Genomic DNA, 22,368 nt, shown 5'->3' on the forward strand with positions numbered 1-22,368 from the left:
TCTAGTGGTGAGATTTTTGTGCAGCAGACCTTGGCTGTTTCTGCTGTTTTCCTGTTTTGTATTTCATCATAAAAAAATTCAGTGGGTAGTGTTAGGCGCTCAATCTTAATTGCCACAGCACGTGAGTACGTTGGGGAACTTTGATTTTACAACTGCAGTCCTAGAAAAATATAGAAGCATGTTGGTGCTTTAACTAGCTCTAGATCTAGGTAGACTGTCCTGTGGCATCGAAACATGTTGGTTGGACTGTTTACCCAGTGCCTGCTTATATTTACTTCATAATACTAATTATTGTCTTTTCATTTTTTTGCAGGATTCTCTTTGGTCTGCTAGAAGAATATTCTGAAAATGTTGGTTGTCCTCGCTTTTATTATCATCTTTCACATAACCTCTATAGCATTGCTGTTCATTTCTACAATTGACAATGTAAGTCCTTGTGCTGTTGCATAGTATATATTGCTGCTATGAATGTTATAATTGCTCTTCTTGCTTCAAATCTTAATTTAGAAAATCATATTGTTAATGTAAAGTGTAGTATAATGCCTGATTTATAGATCCTATTATACAATACAATGTTATTTAGGTATGCATGGCCTCTTTCACCTTTTTTTTTCTTCTAAAGGCTACATGCATATGATTCCATGTTAACTAATGACAAAAGCATATACTAAAAGCTAAGTTTACAGTCCTTGATGGAGCCTGGTCCCGTCTTCTTGCAGACTAGTAACAGAAGGCTCACTTAGATAGGTCACTTTTCCTTCATATTTGGACTTCATCTAGTGTGACGCACCAGGAGTTGCTATTCCTCCACCGATCCTATCGTTTAATATTATTACAGAACAAATTGAATGTGGATAAAAGTAGATTCTAAGACTACTCAATAGTGTCCAATGATGTGGCGGTAGGAAGTAGAGTCTGGTGAGTGCATTATAAAGCCAGTTAAACTTTAAAGCAAAGTGCAGTTATCCTTTTGGCCCCTTTAAGATGAAATCACTAAGGAGGTTATTCACGTAGGACCCGAAGGATCCAGCCATAGCTCCGGCTGATTCTTCGTCTCTCTCCGCCCAAGGAGCTCTTCAGTTCAGTACAGCGGCTGAGCGGCTCAGCCGAGCCGAAGGCATATGCTTTGGCTCGACTGAGCCGAAGCGACAGCCGAAGCGGGGCGAACATGTTCGGCTGCACTTCACACTGAAGTGCAGCCGAAAGTAGCCAATGTATGGCTGTTCACAGCCGATGTACGGTTGATATCAGCCGATGTACGGCTGATATCAGCCGTACAAGCCAGAAGTGAATAGCCGAACGTAGTTCGGCTCACTTCACTTCGGCTGGGTTATTCACTCGGCTGCCTCCGACGGCTTCGTGAATAACCCCCTAAGTCTACCATTGCCGCTGGAAGGCTTTTTTTTTGCATGGCACGAGGAGTGGAAATTCCACCCCAGGAAGTACTCCATGGGACAAATTCTTTCTTGATGTCTAGATGTGATCAGCATTTGGCCTTGAGCACCATCGAGGGAAAAATCTCAGCCTTTACTATTCTGTTTCAAGGACCTTGTGCCTCTCACATTTTAGTGATGGCTTTTGTGCAGGGTGTTGTTTAAATTGCTCCTCCTGTACACTCCCCACCATGGAACCTGTCAGCTTTGCAGATGCTGTTGTTTGAACCCATCAGGCTGATCTTACCAGGAGGGTCGCTATGGTCTCAGGTGAGTCTCTGCGTTGGCTGCCATATCCTGTAAGGAACCCTTTCTGGTGTTGCACAGGGATAAGGATGTCCTAAGACCTATGGCCTCCTGTTTCCTTAACATGGTCTCCTCTTTCCATCTTATTCAGGATATTGTCCGATCATCCTTGTGCCTTGCTCCCTAGCATTCCAAGGAAATCTCTCTGCACTGTCTGGACTTGGTTCAGGAGGTGAGAGTTTAGCTACTGCCTCTTTTTGGCAATTCCCTATTTGTTCTTTCTGAGGATTTCCTGCAGAAGGCTCCCTGCTTCTTGGTCTGCTGTTTACAAGTTTGTGAGGTTTTACCAGGTAGATGCTCAAGCCTCTTCTGATGCCAGTTTCAGGTGTAAGGTGCTTCAAGCTGCTCTTTGAGCCTAATCCACTCTGTTTACCCATTGTTACATGGCCCTGTTAACTTCATTTGCTATGTGGCCAACCCCACAGTTGGGACTGATCTTGTGTCCTGTACTGTATGAATAAGTAAATAGCATACTTTTTTAGAGTACAGTACAGGACACAGGTTACCCTCCATAAATGTTCTATAGTTTTAAGGTCTGGAGACTGGCTAGGCCATTCCATGGTCTTAATGTGCTTCTTCTTGAGCCACTGCTTAGTTGCATTGGTGGTATGTTTTGGGTCATTGTCATGCTGAAAGACCCATCCACGAACCATCTTTAGTGTTCTGGCTGAGGGAAGGAGGTTCTCATCCAAGATTTTACAATACATGGCCCCGTCCATTGGCCCCTCAATGTGGTAAAGTCGGCTTGTAGCTTTAGCAGAGAAACCGCCCCAAAGCATATTGTTTGCCTAGACTGTAGGGGTGGTGTTCTTCGGGTCATAGTCAGCATTTTTCTTCCTCCAAACACGGCGAGTCGAGTTAATGCCAAAGAGCTCAATTTTGGTCTGTATCAAATTTTTACAGGTATTTGAAAGGACATTTATGCATTATAACAACTCCCCATTTGTGGTGGCATATATAGGACCAGTGACAGCAAAAGTGAACATAGTCCACTCCGTCTGTCTCCCATTTCCTTCCTAGCTGAGGCTCCGGTGCCCCCGGTGGGGTATTGGATGGGAGTCTGTTGGGAGGCTATCGGTGGCCTTTGATTTTCTCCTTGTCCTAGAGTCTTTGCCAAGCACTTGGTGTTTGGTAAGTATCGGGTACTAACCTGTTGTGTTGCCTCGTTTTCGATGGGATAACTGCCATAATAATGCCCTATGACTTGTATATAATTATTATTACTAAGCTAGTTCCCCATGGTCCCCTGAAGAAGCTAAGAGCGAAACGCGTCGGTACCGGAACCACTAAGGAATACGCAAGTTATCCAGAAAGAATACAGTTTTTGGTATCAATATTGTTTTTTCGAAGTATTTTGGACATGTGACTAATGATCTTTGTGGAATTCTGTATATCATTGGTGCCACATCCAACACAAATTTGGGGAAATTTTGTCTTGGACAATTTTTTATCTCATCAATGTATTTATATGTTTAAATAAATTATGTTATTTGATTTTATCTATGAAATGGTCATGATACCTTATTGTTTCTTGGGTTCTATATCTATTTAGGGGAGAGGTGTCCTCAGATTGAGCATATCGAGGCAACTCATACATTTGTCTATATATCAATCCTTCTCTGAATCATTTAGATGTTCATTGGCAAACTTCAGACGGGCATGTACATGTGCCTTCTTGAGGATGGGGACCTTGCGGGCGCTGCAGGATTTCAATCCATGGCGGTGTATTGCGTTACCAGTGGTTTGTTTGGGGACTGTGGTCCCAACTGCCTTGAGATCATTCACAAGCTCTTCCCGTGTAGTTCTGGGCCGATCCCTCACTTTTCTCATGATCATCCTTACCCTATGAGGCGAAATCTTGCATGGAGCTCCAGCCTGGGGGCGATTGATGCTTATTTTGTATTCCTTCCATTTGCGAATAATTGCTCCAACAGTTGTTTCCTTCTCACCAATCTTCTTGCTGATAGTCTTGTAGCCCATTCCAGCCTTATGCAGGTCTACAATCTTGTCCCTAACGTCCTTTGACAGCTTTTTGGTCTTGCCCATGATGGTGAAGTTTGAATGGAAGAAAGAGATTCTGTGGACAAGTGTCTTTTATATACATAACGAGTTGTTGTTAGGAGTACCTTCTTAAATTGACAGGACTAATCTGTGTACCACATAGCCAGCCTGTGGGAGCCAGAATTATTGTTGGTTGGTAGGGGATCAAATACTTATTTTACTCACTGAACTGCAACTCAATGTATAACATTTGTATAATGTGTTTTTTCTGGATTTTTGGTTATTATTCTGTCTCTATCATTTAAAATACCTATGATAAAAATTATAGACCTTTCATTTATTTGTAAGTGGGCAAATGTACAAAATCTGCAGGGGATCAAATAATTATTTTCCTCACTGTATATACTTGAAGAGGATATAGTTGAACATCCACTAGGCAAGGTAAGAAAATTGTCAGGGTACAGCTGATATGACATATTCACCTTTCTCTGGAAGAAACACACATGTATATGTCACCAAATTGCACACAAACAATATTATACTCTACATTTAAAAGGAAATATTTTGTTTTAAACTGTATTATGTCTACTTTTATATTCACAGGCTTGGTGGGTTGGAAATAACTTTTATGTTGACATCTGGAAGACCTGTATGAATTCCAGTAAAACGGTACAGTGCTCGGCAATTGGAAGTGATACTACTAGTAAGTGCAAGCATTATCATCTCAGTACTTGTTTACCATTATCATAGTTAAAATAATTGACTTCTGACAAAAGGAATGAAAAGCAAACCTTCCCATGTTTTTCTTTATATTACCACTCAGTATGCAAATGTTCACTACCACCTCCAAAGTCAGACATCTGCCATGCCTTCACCTAATTCCTCTCAAAGTGATGGAGTCCTCTGACTTGGAGCTGTAAGTTGATATTCACATACTAAGTATCCAGGGTTAGGGGGCTTCTGTGACTTATGACATGTAAAAGATATATAAAAGAAAACAATTATAGGCAATAATGTGTGCCTGTATTTATTTTCTTAGCATCAATACTTAAGACATAACAGGTTTGCTTTTAAGGCCAACTTTAGTGCAAATGGGAATTTTTTTTTTTTGTGGTTCTATAATAAAGTTCTCCAAGCCACTACATACAGTTCACAAATGTATGTGGATTTCAGAAATGCCTAAGTGAAATGGTATCACAATTAGTTAAATCCAGTCCAGCCACACCTAAAAAATATACACTATATTGCCAAAAGTATAGGGACACCCCTCCAAATTATTGGATTCAGTTGTTGCAATCACCTCCATGGTCATAGGTGTATAAAATCAAGCACTTAGGGCCCATTCACACCGCCTCCAGATCACCTCCAGACCAGACCAGATTGTTTCTGGACCTAAAATGCATCCCAATGTTTCCCTAAGCTCTTCTTGGCCTCAGTTCACGCCATTGCAGTCAGTTCCAGACCAGAACAGAAAAATACTGTGTGTCACAACTTTCTGGTCTGGAACACACCGAAACGCGCACAAACGCGTCAAAAACGCACTGCAACTCAACGGGGAATTTTTTTTTTTTTTGCTGGTTTGGATAATCTCATCACCCCAGGACTTCCTGCTTCTGTGGAGAGAGATTTTTGAAGATAGGAACCATGATGGCTGAAATGGACACTGAATTCTTTGTAGAACTTGTGGAAGCCTGCCCAGAGCTGTATGATCCAAGGTATGGCCAATATAAGAACAATAATAGGAAGATGGACAAGTGGAGAGGCATTGGTGCCCAGGTTGTCCCTGGCTGTGATCATTTGAGCAGCTCTGAAAAGAACCACTGTGGTAAGTTCATGTAACTTATGTGCAAGCATTGTGCTGCTCTTTTCCTGGCTATCTGTAGGTCTTGCAGAGGTCCCCCAGCAAGACCTGAAATTGGATGTGTCAAATACTTGTCAAAAACTCAGTTCCAGATCTGGTCCAGAAAATGGTGTGAACCTGCCCTAGGGCATGCAGACTGCTTCTACAAACATTTCTGAGAGAATGGGTCACTCTCAGGAGCTCACTGAATTCAAGCGTGGTACCGTGATAGGTTGCCACCTGCGCAATAAGTCCACTCATAACATTTCCTTGCTACTAAATATTCCACGGTCAACTGTTAGTGGTATTATAACAAAGCGGAAGCAACTAGGAACAACAGCAACTTAGCCACAAAGTGGCAGGCCACGTAAAATAACAGAGCGGAGTCAGCGCATTCTGAAGCGCACAGTGCGCAGTAGTCACCAACTGTCTGCAGAGTCAATAGCTACAGACGTTCAAACTTCATGTGGCCTTCAGATTGGCACAACAAAGTCAGCGCATTCTGAAGCGCACAGTGCGCAGTAGTCACCAACTGTCTGCAGAGTCAATAGCTACAGACGTTCAAACTTCATGTGGCCTTCAGATTGGCACAACAACAGTGCGTAGAGAGCTTCATGGAATGGGTTTCCATGGCCGAGCAGCTACATCCAAGCCTTACATCACCAAGTGCAATGCAAAGCGTCGAATGCAGTGGCGTAAAGCACGCCACCACTGGACTCTAGAGAAGTGGAGACGTGTTCTCTGGAGTGACGAATCATGCTTCTCTGTCTGGTCAAACTGATGAACGTGTCTGGTTTTGGCGGTTGCCAGGAGAACGGTATTTGCCTGACTGCATTGTGCCAAGTGTAAAGTTTGGTGGAGGGGGGATTATGGTGTGGGGTTGTTTTTCAGGGGTTGAGCTTGGCCCCTTAGTTCCAGTGAAGGTAACTCTTAAGGCATCAGCATACCAAGACATTTTGGACAATTTCATGCTCCCAACTTTGTGGGAACAGTTTGGGGATGGCCCCTTTCTGTTTCAACATGACTGAGCACCAGTGCACAAAGCAAGGTCCATAAAGACATGGATGAGCGAGTTTGGGGTGGAGGAACTTGACTGACCTCAACCCGATAAAACACCTTTGGGATGATGAATTAGAGTGGAGACTGCGAGCCAGGCCTTCTTGTCCAACATCAGTACCTGACCTCACAAATGCGCTTCTGGAAGACTGGTCAAACATTCCCATAGACACACTCCTAAACCTTGTGGACAGCCTTTCCAGAACAGTTGAAGCTGTTATAGCTGCAAAGGGTGGGCCAACTCAATATTGGACCATCCAGACTAAGACTGGGATGACATTAAAGTTCATGTATGTGTAAAGGCAGGCGTCCCAATACTTTTGGCAATATAGTGTATTTAGATAAAGAAACTTTCTCCATTGCTCACAGCAACTGTTTAGAATGGGTAGAATTTTTCACTGCTGTAGAGGATATTGGGAAACTGCAGATTTCTTTCACTTCATGTGGAGCTGTGCACAGGCCAGGTCTTTTGTTCAGCAGCAACTGTTTCTTGCACAAATCTTTACAACTTCCAATATCCATTCTTCAAAGACATTTCTCCTGGACCTACCCTGAGATTTACATATTGACGAATACTCACAAATGCTCCTTAGGACCTTTTTTTTCTGTGGTTGAAAATTTATTTTTCTGAAATGGAACCATGCAACACTGTACTGAAATTAATTTTATACTCTTTATTGGGGACAGATAGAGCTTTCTTTTGGTGGTATTTAATCACCACTGCAGGTTTTATTTTTTACTATATTAAGGAAAATTTACAGGATTAAAAAAACAAAAACTGTTTCCCCTATATTAAATTCTAAAAGATTTATTATTACCCATTTTTTGGTAAAATATAAAAGACGGGGTCACGTTGGGTAAAAAGGCACCAAACCCGCCGTCCGTCCATTTTTTCTTAACGGGCGGACGGCAGGAGGTTAAACAAAGTTTATCTGGGATTTGGGAAAGGAAAAAAATCATTGAATGTGATCTGTTCTTAAGAAAAAAATGTTTATCTAAGTCTTCTGGCTACGGGAGACAGCTAATTGAACTTTATATGTATATATATTTGTTTTCAGATTTTAATGCCATACAGGCTATTCAGGCTACAATGGTCCTTTCAACCATACTTTGCTGTATTGGACTACTGAGCTTTGGTCTTCAACTGTTCCGACTGAAACAAGGAGAGCGATTTGTGTTCTCTGCTATCATCCAAATGTTGTCATGTGAGTAAATATTGTGTGGCTGTACATAGATTTATTCTCCCTTCCTTTGAATTAGGCTCCTCGAGCTGGAATTTCTGCATTAAAGACAAGTTATAAATAAAATGTGAACTTCAATGTCCTGATCTAAACAAGTAACAAACTTGGCCCTACCATATTCTGAACCCTAATTAATGACCTAAAAATTAACACTTAAGTATATGTTGTCAGTCTAGAAGAGGTGCATATGCATCAACACAGGACACATAGAGGCGTGGCAGGTAATGGAGGGAACCCAGCACCCAGTGAGGGCCAGGTATCCAAAATACCAGAACCATTTAACACCATTAGCAGCTGTAGCTCTTTAGCTCTGTAGCTCTGTAGCACTTTTCTGGCAAGCTCTGCCTGCCAGAAAAGTGAGTATTAAATCTCTTCTTTAACTTTGTTTAAATTATTTTATTTTATCAGCAGGGTTGCTTTAACTCTAATAATTAAGCTTAAGGTGAACTTGTGCTTTACCCATAAAGTGTAAAGCAAGACGTTCACTTTAAAAAACAAAAAATAATTATCCTTTTAGAGATCCGATTTTAACAGTGTTAACCCTTCTATTGGTAGAATGTCTGTCCTCACGATCAGGCCCGTCTTTAATACTGATCGGACCCTGGGCAAACATTTTCTTGCCCCCCCCCCCAGGAATTTCTCTCACCTCCCCAACACCCAGGAAAAAAAACAGCACACATAGATCATAGACTTCTCTCAAAAAAACTTTGACTGCAGGATTTCAAACCGATTGCAAACTCAGCCGTTTATATTAGGGATGCACCGATATATCGGCCGCTGAAACATATCGGCCGTAAATGCCACTTTTGGCATAATGCCGAAAGTGCCATTTCCCGTACCAGGGCTATGTGGGGTCTCACCAGGTCTCTGTGGGGTTTAACCAGGCTGGTGAGACCCCCCATAGCCCTGGTGAGACCCTACAGAACCCTGGTGCTGGTGAGACCCTACAGAACCCTGGTGCTGGTGAGACCCTACAGAACCCTGGTGCTGGTGAGACCCTACAGAACCCTGGTGCTGGTGAGACCCTACAGAACCCTGGTGCTGGTGAGACCCTACAGAACCCTGGTGCTGGTGAGACCCTACAGAACCCTGGTGCTGGTGAGACCCTACAGAACCCTGGTGCTGGTGAGACCCTACAGAACCCTGGTGCTGGTGAGACCCTACAGAACCCTGGTGCTGGTGAGACCCTACAGAACCCTGGTGCTGGTGAGACCCTACAGAACCCTGGTGCTGGTGAGACCCTACAGAACCCTGGTGCTGGTGAGACCCTACAGAACCCTGGTGCTGGTGAGACCCTACAGAACCCTGGTGCTGGTGAGACCCTACAGAACCCTGGTGCTGGTGAGACCCTACAGAACCCAGCTGCCAGGGCTCTGTAGGGTCTCACCAGGGCTCTGTGGGGTTTAACTAGGGCTGGCGAGACCCTACAGAGCCCTGGCAGCTGGGTTCTGTAGGGTCTCACCAGGGCTATGTGGGGTCTCACCAGCCTGGGTAGCCCCCTCAGAGCCCTGGTGAGACCTCACAGAGCCCTGGTTAAGCCAGGGCTCTGTAGGGTCTCACCAGGGCTCTGAGGGGGCTACCCAGGCTGGTGAGACCCCCCATAGCCCTGGTGAGACCCTACAGAACCCTGGTGCTGGTGAGACCCTACAGAACCCTGGTGCTGGTGAGACCCTACAGAACCCTGGTGCTGGTGAGACCCTACAGAACCCTGGTGCTGGTGAGACCCTACAGAACCCTGGTGCTGGTGAGACCCTACAGAACCCTGGTGCTGGTGAGACCCTACAGAGCCCTGGCTTAACCAGGGCTCTGTGAGGGCTCACCAGGGCTCTGTGGGGACTGGTTACACCACACAAAGCCTGGCAAAACCCCACAGAGCCCTGGTTAAGCCAGGGCTCTGTAGGGTCCCAACAGGGCTCTGTGGGGTTTAACCAGGGCTGGTGAGACCCCACAGAGCCCTGGTGAGACCCCGCAGAGGCCTGGCTAAACCAGGGCTCTGTGGGGGCCTCACCAGGGTAGCAGGCCTGTGGGGGGTCTCACCAGGGCAGTTGCCCCGCGTTAAAGACGGCCCTGCTCACGATATGTAACGGGAACCCTAAGAATGCAAAAACTATATAAAAAAGCTATTTAGAAGATAGCAATTCACAGAGGTAACTTAAAGACCGAGACAGACGAGGTATTATAAAAAATTAGAAAAAAGTTGATTTTTGCATAAATTACAAAACACCATCACTGCACAACTTACAATATGACTTCAAATTATTAGGTATTGACGGGATAGGTGGATAATGATATGAGTATATTGATGTGGATTCACAAATTGCAAGGAATTACAGAATCAAAAGATGAAACAAAAAGATTGTTAGTGTTGCAATCACTATAATCAGTTGTTGCTCACTTCATCACTTTATATAAGGAAATTCCTCTTTCTTAGTTACCAAAATTTTATCGATGCCGTTAGAGTGCATGTTACCTTGCACTCACGGTGCCGATGCCGTGAGTGCATGTTACCATGCACTCCTGTCATATTGTATATATTCACGGGTTTCAATTACCGCAAGCTGAATACTCTTTTACTTTCAAGATCGGTTTCCTTTGTTTTAGAGTGTGGATGTATTCACAATTGGGCAATCTATTCATCCATCATTTATTAATTAATTGTTACATGCAATCACAGCATCGATAAAATTTTGATAACAAAGAAAGAGGAATTTCCTTATATAAAGTGATGAAGTGAGCAACAACTGATTATAGTGATTGCAACACTAACAATCTTTTTGTTTTTATACATACAAACTGTCCAATTACCTGCCACATTGGAAGATTTATCCTTACCTTACTCTGGTGAGAACTCTAGGTATTTTGATTTGATTTAGATTTCTTGTTGACAATGCACAACAATACAAATAGAGAGGCGAATCTCACCAATGGGGACCCATGAAGCAATTACAATTTGTCTGAGGGTCTACACCTTTGAAAAACAATTCTTTCTTTTTTTGCCTGAACACTAAGAAGTGTTGCCCTCCTCGTACTATTACTACTCTAAATAAAACATATTTTCTTTTGGCAATCACGTAAATATGACATATTATGAATATTTCAAAATTACCAAATGCACACTGCAGGTCCAGCACTGCGGGTTTATACAGCTCCTTTTAGGCAGCTGTTGATCTAAAAATAGACCTAAAGGAGTAAGAGAAGGTATACAACTATTTCCACTCTGCTAGCAAACATGACAACATCTTAACATGTGGATTAACACAGTCTTCCAAAAAGCATAAATATAATGCTGTGCTTTCTAAATAGACAACCCAGCATTCTTTGCAACCTGTGTGTCATAAATGCATCCTGTAAAAATACATGTGGCATATTCACAGCGCAATTTTAAAGAAAACTGACCACAGCTATTAAAATATTCCATTAAAGAAAACATTTCCTGTTAAAAAAAACAGGGAGGCTGTAATTGCCAACTTTTCATTCTACAATGCTAGTTTGCCGGCTTCATATTCCAACCCAATTCCTTCAATACTTATCACTAATCACTAGCCCAAAATGCAGTTAAGGACTTGTCTCTGACGTTCCTGACCTGCTCTCCTTGTCACTGCTTGCCTGGGTCACTGACTTGGAAAGTACTGAAGCCAGTGGGCCAGTGGGTCAGCATGATTGATAGTCTATCTATCTAGCATTCTTAAAAGAAGGTCTGCATTGGCAGTTCCCATATTTCTCTTAGGAGAGGTTTACTTTAAGGCCCCTTCACATTTCTGCTACTGAGTTATATCATGCGTTAAAGCATGCTGTGTTAAGGCAGCTTGTACAATAATGCGCAGCATGTATGTTGGTGCATTGCAGCATGGGTGCATTGCTGTCTACAGTAATAGTGTCTTAGAGTGTCACTCTAAATAAATGGCACTTGCATGCACCAAAGAATGCTCATTAACGTGCATTGTTTTAGCACATTGTAATGCAACAACACCCAGATTTAGTTTAGTCATTCATAGGAAACATTGTTTATAGGCAAAATCATTTATATCAATATAGCATGGGGTTCCATTTTTTTTTTTTAGGAATGCCAACCCTCATTTCTGAGTCCCAGGCCTTGTGTCTCTGGGAGAGGAAAGCACATTTTTTTAAGATGGGGCTCCAAGCCTGGCAAACAGGAGATGGGAGCAAATCTGAACCCTATTAATCTCTAAAAGACAATAAGTACTAGTTTGTCCCAATTTAAATGACAGAAAATGTGAAAGCTGGTGTTTGGAATTATTTATAGTTTTACAACAGCATTTTTCTCGCTATCAGTTGATTGATTGTTTAATTTCTATCCCACAGGTCTTTGTGTTATGATTGCAGCTGCAATCTACTCTTCCATGCATGAAACATTTCACCCGAACCTTAACATTCAGGATGGCACTTTTGGATATTCTTTCATCCTCGCTTGGATTGCCTTTGCTTTCACTTTCATTAACAGTATCATGTACTTAATACTTAGAAAACGCTAGATAAATTCACTCCAGAAACCAAATCCAGATAACAGTTTTGTATATAATCCATTTAACGTGGTTTTCTGGTAAAAGGTATTGTTTTCTTAAACATCATGTACTGTTCTCTTAGCATGTTAAATGCTAAGAGTATAATGCATTATACACGTATCCTGGAACATTGGCCCTTACTGGGGAAAAAAGAAGACTATTGCAATACATGTATAATGTTTTACAACTTGAACTTTTTTGTTTAATTTTATATAAATATATTGTTGTTGTTAGACTTAAATTTAACAACCATAAGGTAAAGGTTTTATTGTGGGGGAAGAGGGAGTAGGTTTGCGATTAATACATCAAGCTTGTGGTCAATATGCAAGAAGGACTGGGCATTTGTATAGACATATTAAAAAGCCTGCTGCCATACAGAGACAATGGGGCATTTGGAGCAAAGAAAAGTTGAGGTTTTGCTTACAGCTCTCAATACAGAATCCAGCTGTCACTTCTACAGTGCACACTGCAAAAAAAAAAAAGAAATTAGCATCAGCTCTGTTTCATCTTTGTTCCAGCTATTCTAAAAATATATGTATTAGGTTTATTCTAGAAAAATATCAAGTTATATAATAAAAATTTTTTCCTGCATCAGCATAAGGATAAGTTGAGATTTGTGTGCTGTAGTTAGCCTCTGAACAGTAGGAGGATTGTATGTGTCAAAGGAATAACTGATTCCTTAAGGTGATTCTAATCCCAATCATTGTTGTCACCCTGATTAAACTCGCTTCCGATGGGGACTACAAGCAGCTGTGCCAGCCCACATTGCATAGGCATATTCTGCAGTTGTCACCACCAGAAACCTGGTGCAGAGCAATGACATGGGGCTGCCGTTGGAACGCATGCATGTGAACAATAAGTGGTTGCAAAGAGGCTGGACAAGATTAATATTAATGAGATGCAAAAAAAAGGATGAAAATTTGAGGAAATGGCAATTGTTTATTATACACAGTGCTTTAGTAAACTAAATGTAATTTTTAAGTTTACATCTACATCTACTTTAATCTACTGTTTGGCAGAAGGCTGCAAATAAAATAATGTATGTATTATTTTTATCCTCGCTGCTCCAACTGGTCACTTTTAAATAACATGGATCTCTAATCAGGATAACTTTTTGGAGACCCTACTGTATGAAACATTAAGCACAGTGATGTCACAGTGCTTTGCCAGGGCCCCAGAGTTTAGCTGGTTACCTTTTAACTGGTCCTGTGGACATATCTTTGAATATTGAAAGGCTATTTTCGAAATAGCCAAATTTCTATTTAAAGATTTCTTTTTTTTATTGTCAGAGTCCTGCAACATTTTTTACATTTAAGTTTACTTTTGTTTTTTTATTCTTTTCAGCTAAAGATTTATAAAATTGGCTTTCATGCTATTATGAACCATGCCACGTTTGTTTCCAAACACACATATGCAAAAAGCAAATACATTGAAAACAGAAAAAATATATATTTTACGGTGCTGAAAACACAAATGGATATTAATTGTCAATGGATTTTAGCAAAAGTTGCAGAAACGATCACAAGACCGTGCATACTGAAATATAAATCAAGAGTTCCTTTAACAGCACCAGTTATTAGTGTAGCCTAGCAATTGGAAATGCTAAGGAGCAGGAGTTGCTGTCATCATTCATAAGGTATTGCACTAGGGATGTAAAAGAACTAACTGTCCCTGTGTAAGGCATCCCTAATCAGTTTTTAAAGTGCCAATTTTGTCTCTGAACTAGGAATTTTTTTATACTACTTCATTATAATCATTACTGGAAGATTTGCTACTTATAAATGTAACCGTATGAGCTTAAATATTGTACATATATAAGAGCAAATGTGTTTCTAGATTTGTTTTGCATGTAGTTTTAGTATTTAGTTATGGAATATGGTTATTGTATTGTTACAAAAAGAAATATTGCTTTAAAATTGCCTCCTGTATTTTTCCCTTGTGTACTTCATTTATGTCAAGTTAGCATTTGTAAAATAGCATATAAATAACTAATATACCCTATATTTCTGATGATAAAGTATATGTTGGCCCAACATGATATAGAGTTCTACATTCTGATCCATGATTTGCTACATTTCACTCAGTGAACCTATACTTTTAGTAAATGTTAAGTAAAATATGTTGTTGACACACTTAAACACACTATACCCTACTAAATCCCAACTGAATGCGAGCAATCAAAAAAATGTAGATCTAATTAACTGATACATTAACACTTAAAATGTTGTAGACTTGCCAAACAATGACAAATGGAAACTTAACTCCTAAAAGTGTGATGTGTACAAATTTCAGTATTTTACGAATTGTATTACATAACCGCAAATGTGTGTAGACTATTAGAGGTTCTGTGTACACCTATGGATCCTAAGAGTATGCATATGTATATTATGGTTGTCCAATTATGTGGGTAAATATGATTTTGAATTTCATTTATAGTGCATTTATTATTTTTTATGCCCCCCCTTCCCTGAGGTAACAGATCTCCCCCTACATTGATGCATACTTACCAAGATCTGGTGCCCATTGCCTCCTTTGTTTGTTTACAATTTGCCCTGCAGACCTCTCTCTCCTGGCCATATCTGCACAGTAGAGCCCCATAGACTTCTATGGGGGTAATTTATCTCTGTTTCTTAGCTGTCAGATGCAGGGAGAAGAGCCACACAGACTTCCTTGGGACTCTACCGTGCAGACGCAGTCACGCTGACAGCCGGGAGTCACAGAGAGCCCTGCATCACTGCAAACTTAAATCCCATCCCTAGTAACAACATAGAGGAACTGTACAATTTAAAAAAAACAAAAACAGATCACTGTAAATGAATTTGCTTTGGCTGAGATAATGTTACCAGCAAGCTGCAGCCAGGAGGCAGAAATGTATTGATCCACTTTCCCACAGTGATCAGATTTTAACATTGCTACATTTGAGAACACAACCAAGTGTTTAGCCACAATGATTCACAAGATTGTGTTATCTGTGAGCCACAATGTCAATTCAAGAAGTAAATGCTAACCATGTATAATGTCTGAACAAATATGGTGCCATGTTTCCCAAGGGAAAGGCAGAATAAAACATCAAGGGGTTCCCTGTGATCTCTGCGAGAGGTAATAAATGCTTTAAAGTGTTATTGATGTTAGGTGCCATCAAGTTGATGTCAGCTCCTGGTGACCACATGGATAGTGTTTACCGAGAATGTTTTGTCTTCTGTTTGGGTTAAGGTTAAGGCTTCACAACAGCATGTTTATATATCTGTGACTGCATCTTTCCACATTATTGCTGGTAATAGTGATGGGCTGACAAGAACTTTAGAACAGGGAAAAAGTTCTTACAAGAACTTAGAACTCAATGAAAGTCTGTGGGACCAGAACTCATAAAATCAAATGTCCCCATTTTGAAGGCTTGTATGCAAGTTATTGACCATAAAAAAGGTATGGGAAGTTCGGTTACTGACATATATCAATGCAGAAAACACTTTTAAAAAGTACTGTTTTTAACCACTTCAAGACCAGGTGTTTAGACCCCCTTCCTGGCCAGGCCATTTTTCAGTGTTCAGTGCTGCAGTCCTTTATAACATTGTGCCTGGGGGGTACCATTAAACTGCCTGTAAAGTGGTGCATCTGTACGATGTATAGAACCTGCTGCAAGTGACATTTATAAAGAAAAAAAAGAACAAGGCTCACTTGCTCAGCGTTCTAGCGAGGTAGAACGTCAAGCAACTTGCTAGGGATAATATAGAGTGCGACAGTGAACCCTCTACCTGAGCCATCCACAGAGTCACTCCGCAGCTGAGATCCACACACATAAGCTTGATGGACATTACAGGCAGCCTGTATGAAGTTGCCACATTTTAGGACACTCGGAACAAGGTTAGAGATTTTTTGGATACATTCTGGTGTCTCTTTTGCAGGAGTTGGATGAAAGTAACAACAGGTGCTTTAAAATTGGGCCTTTAGTGTTGGTGGTGCCTTCACACCATAACCCTCCAGAGTTATTCTTGACGAGTGCAGGATTGGACCCTGCTGTAAAAATTCAAATGATATACCTGTCACACAGGTTTGGAAAAAATGGCCTTTTGGTGTTGGTGCCTCCACACTTTAACCCATCACAGTTAAGGTGGTCATACACTCTACAACCATCGCAAGACCTTAGTCTTGCGATGGTTGTACAGGGATTAAAAAAACGTACGATCTGCCTATCTTGGACAGGCAGATCGCACTCTCGATCATCGCAAGCCCGCCCCCCTGAGGGGCGGGCTTCCGATGACCGCAATGCTTCACGGGCAGTGAATTGCTTTAGCCAATCAGGGCCCTGACAATGCACTGTGCGGTGCGCAGTTCATTGTGGGGCGCTCGGCGGGCATCAAATCTGTTCCTGTCATGCATCTTAATTTTCCTGCTTTTTTTCATAGAGAATGACAGAAAATATCATAGTCTGGACAATTCTAATCTTTATACATATAGACATCAGTACTTGAGTATCTTTTCTTGTTCTTTCAAAGAGATTTCAGATTTCATCATATTTCTTTACTGCTGAATCCTTTGTTGTAATAATTCATGCAATGAGGCAAACGCTGTCTACTGTTTCTATGTCTAACAACTTTAAAGTTAACTGCTGTCATAAGTAGGGGTGAGCGATGCACCAATGCAAAAAATTTATGTAAAAGTAATTACCATACAGCAGTATGGGGATGCATTAGGCCTTGTTCACACCAAATGCAGAGCAGATCTGCTCAGGTTTCTGCACACTCAGTGCAGTGGGTTGTGCCGCATTTTTGCCACGTTTTTTTGCTTGTTTAAAATGGGCTTTCAGTGTGTTCCATGTGTTCCAGGCGTTTTTGATGCGTTTGCATGCATTCCAGAGCAGGTAAAATAGGGCCTGCTGCAGTTTTTTTACCTGCTCTGGAACTGAACGCTGCGATGTGAACTGGAGCTAAAAATACCATTGGAATACATTGGACGCAGTTTTGCTCCGGTCTGTAACTGCTCTGCACCTGCTCCGCGCTTGGTGTGAACAAGGCCTTAATGCTCTATGTGGTGTTAAAAAACAGTACCATTTTTACGGACAGCTCAGCTCATGTACTCTGGCAGTGCATATTTGGCTCTGTAATTGTTTTTTTTTTCTTTTACAGTAAGCTTGGCTTACTTACAGCGGAAGTACTCCAATCTACTTAATTTCAACTTGCAGTTTTTAGTTAAAAAAAAAGGATTACCAGGTAGTTTAAGCAGCAACATGTGATTTTTTTTATTAAGCAGTAATAGGACTGCTTTAACCAGGGATAGAAAATGTCCAGTGGTATTGCTGTCCTTAGTCATGCTGATGCAAAACTGTCCATTTTCTATCAAGTTCTCATTTACAGTTAAGCGACTCCAGATGATAAAAGCAGTGTAAAATTAGCAAGTGGTAGGACAGTTTTAATGAGCACAACCAGGCCAAAATGTACTAGAGACACAGGCAGGTAGGTGCTCTACTGTAAAACTAAGATGAGAACTGTAAATTAGACAGCAAGGCTAACATGTAGAAATAAGGGATAAGCCTAAATGTTGTATTCCTAACTTTAATTTTTACTATGAGTATAGGGGAGTATGGTGAATGAGAGTGATGTGTGGGACGGTTTAAGTGCACACTGCTCTTGCACTTAGTTTATTATCTTTTTTTTTTAAACTGATGCGGTGGCATGCTTGAATAAAAGGCAGCATCAAGATCAGATGGTCAGCAACAAGTGAATGCTTCACTTTGAGCACCCCAAACTTAAAAAAGGCCCCATCTGCATAATTAAACAAACCAAAAAACTCCTCAACAAAGGAAACCCCAAAAATGATCCTCCCTGCCCCAAAACAACCCTCCTCCCTTTGAGAAAAGGCAGTTTGCTATGGACAGGACAGAAGCTAAAAGTGACTGCTGCCCTCAAATCAATCACATACCTGAAGGCAAACAAATCCCCCAAGAACCAGAACAACAACATAGTAAGCCAAGAGTGGTAACTGCCCAAACAGCTAGCAATCAAAATCAAAATCCAGTTTCCTAACTGACCGCAGTTTGTCAGTTTTACCTATTCTTTTCCTACAGTAACTTCAAAACACTGCTGCTTTGGCTGCTCTGTACCCCTTCTGTCACAGTTCAGCTGCAGACTTGCAGCTGAGCTGTTACTTGTGGTTCTACAAGTATATACATACCTCTTACCCCTGGGTCTGCAGACATGCAGGGCTGTGCTGGCGCTTGCAGTTCTCCAGGCATGTGCTCTGAACCTGACTCACTCTTGCACCAGTCTGGCAGCTTTAGGCGTCGGCCGACCTCTCCTGCTCTTTCTTAAGGTCCCCACACACCTTACGATAATCGCGGGAAATCCCGCGATCGTACGATTATCGTAAGGTGTGTGGAAGCCGTGCGACCTCTACTACTGTAAGGTCGCACGACTTTTAACTTACGGACATGTTCGAAAACCCGCCGAGCATCGTACGATGTTCGGCGGGTTTGTGGCATGTTTGTACGATAAAAGCCGTATGGGCCAGTGTGCGCAAGCGCACGCTGCCCGTTCGGCATTGCGGTCATCAGAAGCCCGCCGCCCAGGGGGCGTGGCTTGCGATCATCGCAAGTACGATCTGCCTATGCAAGATAGGCAGATTGTATGTTTTTTTTCTTTCAAAGTATTTTATTAATTTTGCAAAGTAGAATAAAACAATAAAATAGCACATGATGCACAATATGAAGATGGCATGTGCAAAATCTCCTGACAGTAGGTCAAAGTAAGTGGCTTGCGACCTTTAAAGAATTGTGCTATGCGGTAAAGACCTTTGTCTTGCCACCAATGGAACACTCGAGGGGATCCCCCCGGGGGGAAATTAGGATTGTGGAAGATGGGAGCCAGAGGAGTGTGAGGCGACATCAACCCACCTCCCCTTCGGAATGAGTCCCATACCATCATAGAACAAGACAAAGTCGGGGCCATAATGACCGGCCTCTGCCTCAGGGACATCCACTTCAAGGCATCAATTGGTGTACCCGAGAGATTCCATTAGGATCCAATCTGGTGTATATCCCTGGTCATACACAGAGGAAAGCTGAGCCACCCGCGCTGCCCTATAGTATTGCAAGAGATTGGGGACACCCAAACCCCCTGTCCGTTTAGAACGGTGCAGTACATTTTTCGAAAGTCTAGGATGTTTTCCATGCCAAACAAATTTAATAATTAAAGATTGGAATTTCAAAAGATCTGGCTTATGTATAGCTATGGGTAGAGCCCGAAAGTAATATAGGATCTTGGGGAGCAGCGTCATTTTGAGTGCATGAATGCGACCCAGCCATGACAAATTACAGGAGTCCCATCGAGACATATCCTCCCGGAGTTGGTGAAACAGGGGTATATAGTTTTTCTTATATAGTTGTAAAAAGACAGGTGTAAGTTTAATCCCTAGATATTGCAAAGCCTCCGTGGACCAGGTAAAATCAAAATGTTCCGACAACCGAGACCACACTTCCTGGGAGATATTGATATTAAGAGCCAATGATTTGGATGCATTGACCCGCAATCCAGATACCCCAGCAAATTGAGTCAACAATGACAGGACATTAGGAAGTGTGGTCAAGGGTGAAGTGATAAACAGGAGCAAGTCATCCGCAAATAAAGCACACTTATGCTCCTGCCCACCACAACCCACTCCCTTAATATTAACATTAGCACAGATCGCAATCGCTAGGGGTTCTATCGCTAATGCAAAAAGCAGTGGGGAAAGTGGACAACCTTGACGTGTGCCTTTAGAGATAGCTATGGAATCAGAGATGTGGCCCTGTAGCCTAATTTGTGATGACGGAGTGGTGTATAACGCCCGCAACGTATTCAGAAAGTGGGGGCCGAAGCCCCATTTCCCAAGCAGCTGGAAAAGGTATTGCCAGGACACTGAATCAAAGGCTTTTTGTAAGTCTACAGACAACAGAAGCCCAGATTGTGATTGCCCTCCATCCCACCCTGACTGCAACAAGGTTATAATATCAATGGCCCTTCTCATTTGATCGGGGCCTTGCCTACCCCTAATGAAGCCCACTTGATCCTTATGAATATAGGATGGTAGAAAGGAGCTCAATCGATTAGCAAGAATTTTAGTTAGGAGTTTTAAATCATTGTTTATCAAGGAGATCGGTCTATAGTTGGAGATTTCCCCCAAGTCCTTGTTGGGTTTAGGGAGAACTGTAAGATAGGCCCTATTTAAATCTGTGTGTAAAGGACTCCCCCGTCTCACTTCATTAAAGAATCTCTCCAATTGAGGCACCAAGACATCCGAGAACTTCTTATAATATAAGGCAGGCAGTCCATCCGGGCCCGGAGCCGATGACAATTTTGCCTGCTTGATAGCTTGTTTAATTTCCAGTGCCGAGATGGGTGCTTCCATAATCATGGAATGATCCAATGACAGGGGTGGAAGGTGAACCTCACTAAGAAATGATCTCAATGAATCAGATGAGACTGGAGTGTTATCCTGATAAAGTTTAGTGAAAAACAAGTGAAATTCCTGAAGAACAGTTGCTGGATGTAATGAGTATGCACCAGAGGTACATCGGATTTTAGGGAACGTGTAAACTCTAGGTTTAGGGGATAGTTTAGTTGCTAAAAGGGTACCAATTTTGTCTTTATGGACATAATATTTGTTATCTGACCATCAAAGACTTTATTCCGCTTTAGTTGTTAGTAACAAGTTAAATTCTAATCTAGTTTTATCCAGGGGTTTCAAAAGATCTAATGACAGAGTCTGCTTATGAGCCTGAGATAAACTTTGAAGTTCCGTGTCCAGTTCATTTATGCGTCTGGTTGCCCTCTTCTTTATTCTGGTAGCCAATTCCATTAGTCGGCCTCGAATTGTCGCCTTATGGGCCGCCCATACAATAGTAGGGGACATATCAGGTGTGGCATTGATAACAAAATAGGATTCCAAGTGTGAGTGGACCTCACCCTGTACTGCAGCCTCCCCCAACAGAGATTCGTTCAAACGCCAACAAAAAGGTTTAGCAGCTAGTGATAGTGTAGTGAGTCCCATCAACACCAAAGAGTGGTCTGACCATGCCGCCTCCCTAATGGTGGAGGAGGCAACCAGAGGCACAAGAGAGATTGTACGTTTTTTTAAGTACCTTACAACCATCGCAAGACAAAAGTCTTGCGATGGTTGTAAGGTGTGTGCCCAGCCTTATGCAGCTTCTCGGCCAATCAGTGCAGTCCGCTTGTGGCCAATCCTGTGGATCCTCCCTCTTTCTGTCTCTATTTAAACCCAGGGCAGCGAATGGCACACGGCCTGAGCAACACTTCCCTAAGCTAGATGCTGAACCCCTGTTTGTGATTGAACCCGAATGCCTTGAAGTTTATCCGTGTCCTGAATGTTGGCTTGTTCCTTGGAAATCCTTGTCCTCAGTCTGCCCTGAACTTTTACTTGTCCCTGGTGATCTCAGTCTTCTGTCTGTCCCTATCCTTTTCATATTCCCTGAAAATCGCAGTCTTCATATTGTCCCTGGAAGTCCTGGTCCTCCGTCTGTACCTGGCCTTTGTTTTGTCCCTCATATGTGTGTCTGCAACCTGTCCAGACATGTGGCCTTGTCAACCATTGTTGGCTGTGAGTGAGGTGGACCTAGGGATTGTGACCTGGGGTCAGCACACAGCTAAGCCCATCTCCACCATCAGGAGCTCTGGCGAACAGTGGCTGGCGCTTAGATTCCACATCCTGGGGACCCCATGCCACCTACCTAGCATTGCAGCACCTGCCCTTTACCTTGTCCTACCAGCCTATTCTGTCTTCCATTGCCTCATTCAGTTCCCCTGCTCTGTTCCCTGCTTGTACTCTAGCTCTGAAAGTCATCAGCCTACACTGCTTGCACCCTTTTCTCTAGGTGTCCCTGCCAGTGTAGTAGAAAGGGTCCACATACCTGATTCCAGTTCATACCCGTGAGCCCTGATCCGTGACACCTTCCCCTGTTAAAATGAAGATGGAAGCGT

General features: G+C 42.3%; 1 protein-coding gene across 1 annotated transcript; it reads left to right on the plus strand.

The window, feature by feature from the left end:
- Nucleotides 1-319: 319 nt before the first annotated feature.
- Nucleotides 320-12,772, plus strand: EMP2 (epithelial membrane protein 2). The gene is made up of 4 exons (XM_018573000.1): nt 320-426; nt 4,344-4,443; nt 7,695-7,841; nt 12,201-12,772. The coding sequence occupies exons 1-4, from the start codon at nt 349-351 to the stop codon at nt 12,368-12,370; spliced, it is 495 nt and encodes a 164-aa protein (XP_018428502.1). The 5' UTR covers nt 320-348; the 3' UTR covers nt 12,371-12,772.
- Nucleotides 12,773-22,368: the final 9,596 nt, after the last annotated feature.

The sequence above is a fragment of the Nanorana parkeri genome, unplaced genomic scaffold (genome assembly GCF_000935625.1).
Source record: "Nanorana parkeri isolate BGI_ZX_2015 unplaced genomic scaffold, ASM93562v1 scaffold2201, whole genome shotgun sequence".
Taxonomy (NCBI): domain Eukaryota; kingdom Metazoa; phylum Chordata; class Amphibia; order Anura; family Dicroglossidae; genus Nanorana; species Nanorana parkeri.